At 41.2% G+C, this 7,970-nt stretch overlaps 1 protein-coding gene across 1 annotated transcript; it reads right to left on the bottom strand.

The window, feature by feature from the left end:
- Positions 1-5,256: 5,256 nt before the first annotated feature.
- On the bottom strand, positions 5,257-6,921 carry LOC101828880 (olfactory receptor 52B2). Its single transcript, XM_005087458.3, has one exon. It carries the CDS (start codon positions 6,879-6,881, stop codon positions 5,790-5,792), a length of 1,092 nt encoding a protein of 363 aa, XP_005087515.3. The 5' UTR covers positions 6,882-6,921; the 3' UTR covers positions 5,257-5,789.
- Between the last annotated feature and the right edge of the window lie 1,049 nt (positions 6,922-7,970).

Genomic DNA, 7,970 nt, shown 5'->3' with positions numbered 1-7,970 from the left:
AAAATAAAAGAACCAAATTTCATAGAAAGTAGCAAATGACTTACAATTTTATAAAAACAGAATGTATGATTCCAAAAATAAGTAATTCTAGGAAAAAGACATATATTAACATTAATCTTGCAATAGAGAAATACATAATGTATTTTCAAACATGCAAAGAATCAAAATGGATGACATATACTATAATAAAATCAGTCTGTACATATGAATAGATGATTGATCATATAAAATTTAAAGAAATTAAAATCATATAAAATTTAAGGAAACAAACTATATCATCTTTAAAACATAAGGAAAATGGCTCCCAATGCTGAGACATGTAACTTTCGATGGCCACTTTGGACAGCAACTTGACAATAGCTTTTAAAAGCCTTAACTTTGCAAATGTTCTGTTCTGTGACTTCTGCCATCTATTTTCTGAAATTACAGCAGAAGGATCTACAAACATCTACATTCTTACAATATCAAGTTGTATGACTTCATAACCACCCTAGAGCAGTAAGTTAAGATAGCTATATTGCAACAAAATGTTTTGTTTCCGTGTTTTCAATGTATAGGCCCTGGAGAGATAACTCTCTCTGTAAAGAGCTTGCCACACAGACATGAGGATATGATTTGAACCCCAGCACCCACATAAAAAGCTGTGTGTGGTGGCATGTGTTTGTAGTCCCATTGCTGGGAGGAGGTGAAACAGGGGGATTGTTGGGGTTTGCTGGAGTCCAGCCTGATACTTGGCAAAGTCCAAGATCTCTGTGAGAGACCCTGTCTCACAAAACAAGATGGATGACTCCTGCAGAAAAACAACTGAAGTTGAATATGATCTCTACATGGATTGCACACACATGCACAAGCACACACATGTGTACCTCTACACACATGAACACACACACATATGCACAAAGAAGTGTCAACCATGCCACATAATTAAGTAAACAAAAAGCTAATTGTAGCTCCAGATGCATAATCTGATTTCTGTCTGTGAGGTACACTACTTTACATTATAAGCAACAGAAAAGCCAAACCCACTGTGGCTTGAGGAGACAGGAATGTCTTTACTCTGCTTCTGAATACAAAGCTTTCTAAGGGGAGATGGTGCGGTCTGCAAAAGTGCTTGTTATGCATCAAAAAAGACAGCCATGGTCCTTCCAGTCTACAATCTCAACTCTATGGAGGCTAGACACAAGGGGGTCACTGGGGTTTGTTTGTCACCTTCCTAGTTTTCAGGTCCAGTGAGAGACAGGCTCATGAGAATAAGGCAGAGAGTGACAGGACAAGATATGGAATGTCCTTTAATCTCTGCATATGCACAAGGGCATGCTCACACAACCAATGCACACACAAACTGAAGCAAACTGAAATTGTAATTTTTAATATGCTTGCTTTCAGTATTTCAATATTTTAAGTTGGTTACTTTAATATTCTGGGGAAAAATAACTGTAGTCCCATTCCTGTACAACACAGCAGTTCAGGATGTAAAAATGAGTGCTTCTACCATAGCCCACTCCCCAGACGACATTAAAAAAAAATCCATCCTACCAAAATCAACAGGGAAACCATACAGGGAAAACCTAAAAATCGTAAGAACCAAACACTTATCCCAAAGTTTACCGGGGCTGAAGAGGAAGTTCTTCCTCCACGTGTGATGCAGGCTCTGGGGTGGAAATGGGATGATATTTGTACCTCATCTTAGGATCCCTAAGATCGGGAGTTAGCTTCTTCCCCCGTGTTCTGTAGAGGGTGTCTGGTTTGGTTAGACAGAAGCAAACCCCAGAAGAGCTAGTCTCCAGAGATCACCAGCTCCGAAACCAGAGAGAATCCTTCCTACAGTTTCTGCACATACAACATCTGCTGATGACTCCAGATCACTAGCATAGGGGCATCTGTGAATTTGATCTGCTGTTACTCAGTGTGTGGATTATTAAGATCCCACCTATACCCACAAATCCTCAATATATAGAGAATTGGAGAAAAAGAAGAAACAGTAGATCAGAAAGAGCTAAGTATGCAGGACCATGTAAATGAAAAAGAAAGAGAGGGGAGAGGGAAAGAGAGAGATTAACCGTTATCCCATTATGCTGAAACTATAATGTTGAGTAAGACATGAACTCTGCCACCTCCCCAATAGTTTCACCAAATTATAAATCCATACGCGGATGAATCCACTGATAAAACCAGAGCCATCATAATCTAATCACATCTCAAAATTACCACCTGCAAGAGCTGGAGAGATGGTTCAGCAGGTAAAAGCCCTGGCTGTCTTGCAGAAGACCTAAGTTTGGCTCCCAGCACCCATGTAATGGCTCACTTCTGTAGATACAATGATCTCTTCTGGTCTCTGTTGGCACCAAGCACATATGTTGTGCATACACATGCATGAAGGCAAAATAATCATAAGTTAAATAAATTAATCTTTTTTTAATTGTAAAAACAGGAATTCATTTATTTTGATTCAATTTTTTAACGAAGTTGCCTCATCCAGTCTTGACATGAGTGCTTGTGCCTGGACTTATTGCATATTGTTATGCCATGTTCACTTGCTATCCCTGGGAAGCCTGCTCTTTTCTGAAGGGAAACAGAGAAGGGGTGGATCTGGGGGAGAGGGGATGCAGGAGGTTCTCAGAAGTGGAGTGGAGGGAGGGGAGCCTGCTGTTGGGATATATGGTATGAGAGAAGAATAAAGAAAAAAGAAAAGAAAAGTTCCACCTAAATAGGCTACACGGGGACCCAAGTCTTAATCACATGATTCTTTTGTAGGGACCACTTTATACCCACATCATGATAGGCATTATTGCCATCATTGATATTATTTATTATGTTATATATTAATATATTATTGTACAGTGACATTAAGTCAGGACCATATTATTAAATTAATGCTTAGTTTACTATTGACTCAAATTCCCATGCTTTAATTACTAGAATACTAGACTATATTTATTATCAATTTAAATTTCTGTGAAATCAGCAATAATTTTGTGGACATGGAAACAGATATCTATGGTCCCAGAAATAATGAAAAACTGGGAGTGCTATCTTCTTCTGGACAGTCATGTGCACAACTCAAAGATGTCAGTATCTTTCACTCTTATTTGACCAAGGAACATCAAATATAAAGCATGTATCAATATTTCATGCCTACATCTACAGACTATTCTATGGAAAACATTCTGCCTGTGGGCCAGAAGAGGACATCAGATCTCATTATGGATGGTTGTGAGTCACCATGTGGTTGCTGGGAATTGAACTCAGGACTTATGGAAGAGCAACCATAACCTCTGAGCCATCTCTCCAGCCTGAAAAACATTTTGTAATTAATGAAGGACCCTCTGAGGATCTGGCAGAAAGGAGCAACTTGATGCATTCACCCTTTACAATGATTAACATAAAGTCACTTGTAAATAGGTTAAAGTATAAAATATGTAAAACATTAATTCAGTTAAGAAATTAAAACCAGGCATGGTGGTGCACACCTTTAATCCCAGTGCTCGGTAGGCAGAGGCAGGCAGATCTCTGAGTTCAAAGTCAGCCTGGTCTACAGAGCAAGTTCCAGAATAGCCAAGGATACGGAGAGAAAAACTGTCTTTAAAAAAGGAAGAAAGAAAGAAAGAAAGAAAGAAAGAAAGAAAGAAGGAAAGAAGGAAGGAATTAATACAAAACCGGAGATAAAATGATAAAATTCATTAGTAATTTGCAGAGGTAGTATTAAAAATAAAACTGTAATTAAACAAATAGCAGTACTAGCAGAAGTTTCTGCAGAGTTTGAGCTAACAATTACATAAGTGATATACACGTGTGTGTGTGTGTGTGTGTGTGTGTGTGTGTGTGTGTGTTATGGATTATTTCATTTAACCTTCTCAACAACTCTATGAAAGTTCCCCATAGTTACCACAAGATAAAAAAAAGTGAAAAGTAAAAAATGTTAAATGAATTTCCAGGTCTTCATAGACAGAAAATAATGGGGACAAGACTCAAATGAAATTTTATGATTCCAAGTGCCACCTATATAAATATGCAGACATTTCATCATTAGTAGTATTGATAATAACTTATTTGGAGAAGCCAAACCGAGAGGAAGAATTTGAGAAAACTCTAAGGTTTCCTGTTTGGTGAAGTTGATGAGATTGCCCTAATTTGTTCCCCAAGAAAAGGAACACAGAGAAAAATCTAGCTTGAAAGAAGATTCCATGTTCCAGAGTGGATAGGAGGATATGTGTATCTAAACAGAGAGAGAGAGAGAGAGAGAGAGAGAGAGAGAGAGAGAGAGAGAGAGAGAGAGAGAGATTAGAGACACGAATTTAGGGCTCACAATGTATGTAGTAGCTGAAGAAATAAATGGACATGACCTTTCCTAGATAAGTATGAAGGAGCAATGGTCAAGGACATGAGCCCTTAAGAGAGTACTCCAATTCTGCCAGTCTGGTCCCATGAGCACTGTTATGTATGTCAGGAGCCAGCTGTGTGTCTCCCTGCCTTATCTATTCTTTAGTGTCCAAGTTAGAGCCAAGGTTTGAGACACAGAGTTGCATGCAGCCACTGACTTAGCTCTGGGATGATAAACCATTACTGGTTTTTGTGGACTGACATCACTGACCATTTCAGTGTATCCAGAGATTCATGCTCTAAGTTCAGGGAGGTCATCATCTTTTCCCTTATTCCCCAAACACTTACTAAATGCCAAACATTTTTCACATATAAAGGTACAAATATGAAGCATACATATTCTTCTGGTTCAAGACATTTACAGTCACTTCTGGTTACAAAGTAATGAGCAGCTTATTACAACTCATTCTGCACAGGTAGAGATTTGTGTGAGATGATCTAGGCATGCAAAAGAAGGAGGCTTGACTTATCTGGAGAAAAAGAGAAAGACTTGACAGAGAAGGTAGCTGTCCTCCTGTACCCCTACTTACCTTCCCTCCCCTGGCCGACCTCTGCTAGAATTAAAGGGATTAAAATTATGTGTCACCACTACCTGTCTGAGAAGGTAGTTCTTGAGGTGAAATTTAAAGGAGACAATTTCCCAGAAGGCAGAAAGACATGCAAGTCTTTTGTACATCTTAGCCGGGTGTTGGTGGCGCACGCCTTTAATCCCAGCACTTGGGAGGCAGAGGCAGGCGGATCTCTGTGAGTTCGAGGCCAGCCTGGTCTACAGAGCGAGTTCCAGGACAGCCTCCAAGACAATACAGAGAAACCCTGCCTCGAAAAACAAACAAACAAACAAACTCGCAACAAAAAAAACATCTGATACCATAGAAGTTAGTGGAGAACTTTTATTTGCTTTGGTTGTTTGGTGCTTGTGACAGAGTTTTGCTTTATACCTCAGGTTGGTCTTGAACTGACTATGCAAGCCAGGCTGTTCTCAAACGCAGATCAATCCTCCTGCCTCAGCTCCCTGAGTGATGGAATTACAGGCATGAACCACCAAGCCCAGATTACTTGATTCTATATAAAGAAACAGTATTAGGGACTTTAAAATATCAGGGCTTCTCCATATGTTAAATATGTTTAAATGTATTAATTTGTTATAACCTTACTTTTTGTGATAAAGCCAATTACTGATAAAGTCAAATTCTCATATCAGAGAAATATACACTTAGTTTATCATTTCCAGTTCTTAAGGATATGAAGTGAGTAGCAAACATTAAACAAGAGAAAGAGATGGGAATGGCAAATAGAACATGGAAAAGTGGGAAAAGGAGAAGGGTGAAGCAAAAGAAGGAATCCAGGAGATCTGTGCTCCTTGGCTAGCTTCCTTGATGGAGCTGCATGTAAAGATTCACAAGGACCCATCAGCCCAAAGGAGAGGAACAACACTGAGTCTTGATGTCTAAGAACCAGCGGACTATACCCTCTCGGATTTGCTTAGTCTTGACTCCACAGACAATGGGATTCAACATTGGTGGCACCACCACATAAAGATTGGCCAGCAAGATATGCACGTGCCGGGGAATGTTCCTCCCAAAGCGGTGGGTCAGTAAAGTAAAGAAGGATGGAACGTAAAACATGAGGATGACACAGAGGTGAGACCCACAGGTGCTGAGGGCCTTGTGCCGCGCATCCTGGGAGGGCAAACGAAACACTGCTCGGAGAATGAGCGAGTAAGACACAGCAATGAGGATCACATCCATGATGACCATGACGATGGGCACTGAGAAGCCGTACCAAATGTTAACAGTGATGTCGGCACAGGCTAAGCGAGCCACCCCAATGTGCTCACAGTAGGAATGGGGGACGACGTTGGTTCGACAGAACGGCAGCCGCTTCAGCAAAAAAATCACAGGAAAGATGATACAGAAGCTTCTCATGACAATGGCCAGAGCAATCCTCCCCACTATGTGCCATGTCAACACCGTTGTGTATCTCAGTGGGGCACAGATGGCCACAAAGCGGTCAAAGGCCATGGCTAACAGGATGGCTGACTCCCCCACAAACATTGTGTGGACAAAGAAGACCTGGGTGACACAAGCATCAAAGGCAATGTTGTGGGCATGGAGCCAAAAGATGGCTAGGGCCTTGGGTACAGTAGTGGTGGACAGTAGGATGTCTGTGACTGCCAGCATTGAAAGGAAGAAATACATGGGTTCATGCAGGTTCCGCTCTATGATGATGACCACTATCAGGATGCTGTTCCCAAAGACTGCAGTGACATACATGAGGCATAGGGGGATAGACAACCAGGTGTGATAAGCCTCCAACCCAGGGATGCCAAGGAGCACAAAAACTACAGGGTGGAAGATGGTGATGTTGTTGTCAATCATGATGCTCATGGCGGTGCTGATGGGTGGCTGGAAATGAAGGAACAGAAGGAACTCTTGAATGTGTGCAGAGGCAAAAGACAGGCGTAAAGATGTGAATTGCTGAGCTCCCAAGAGAAAGTTCATCTAGAAGATAGTAACCAGGATGCAAGAATGGCTTCCGGCCCTGAGTGTCTCATTTGCAGTTTCTGTGGCAAGGTGCTTTAAGGACCAACAGAAGTGGTACCTGCCTCCACTCACCCTGCCTCCCGTGTCCTGACCCACCCCCACCTTTTAACATTCATTCTACCATTTCCATATAAGTACAAATCGCTCTCCACACAGCTTGTACTTGTTCCTTCCCTGACACTTTTTCTGTGTTCACCTAAATTTCTCTCCCCTTTGTCTTCTGTTTGCCCAATTCTTAGCCTAAGTAGCTCCTTAAGACACACCACTCTGTAATGTGTTCTTAATACATCTCCTTCCTGAAGACATATTAACTAAACTCGATTATAATGCAATTGGATAGTTTATCTGCCTATTACTTTGAACATTTCTCGGGAAAGTTGCCCTCATAACTCCCTGGGATGGACATGGAGAGCCATGTGGAAATTGGAAGGCAACTAAGAGATGTGTTTAACGACTGTGACCCAGATTCACGGCATCCCTGAAGGCAGTAAACAGGGGCAGCCAATGAAACCGAAGAAGTAATATTCATCACCCTCTTCATGAACCTGTGCTTCAGAAAGTTCCATAAACACCTTTTGATCAATTCTACACCTCCTTATTCATGTAAAACCTGAAGCCCACAGACCCCTTTTCTAGAGAAACTGTCTTGACAGGAGAGAATCACTCTATTCTGTCCCCCTGGCCTTTACCAAGTCCAACATGGCCCTGCTTTCTCCTTCATTCCAGAAGTAACCAAGTCTCCATGTTTCTAAAAAGTGTTCTAAATCCTTGTCTTAGCTATCCAATGCTCATAGAACATTTGCCTCTGATGCTAATTATCCGTCAACTGTTTAGAGAGTGGAAAAGGTTAGTTATTAGTAATCTAGACTGGACCTTGAAGAAAACTCCATGGGTTGGGCATGATGACAAGTTCCTAAAATTCCAGCACTCAGGAAGGCAAGGCAGAAGAAAGGACTCAAGTCTGAGGCCAGCCTGGAATACACAGTGAGCTCCAGACAGAGCAGAGCTAGAGAATGGGTTCTCATCTCAGATAAATAAATGCCATGA

Source organism: Mesocricetus auratus, unplaced genomic scaffold (genome assembly GCF_017639785.1).
Source record: "Mesocricetus auratus isolate SY011 unplaced genomic scaffold, BCM_Maur_2.0 Super-Scaffold_4256, whole genome shotgun sequence".
NCBI classification, from domain to species: Eukaryota; Metazoa; Chordata; class Mammalia; order Rodentia; family Cricetidae; genus Mesocricetus; species Mesocricetus auratus.
Note: the sequence above shows the minus strand (reverse complement) of the source record. Positions and strands in the feature narration are given on the sequence as shown.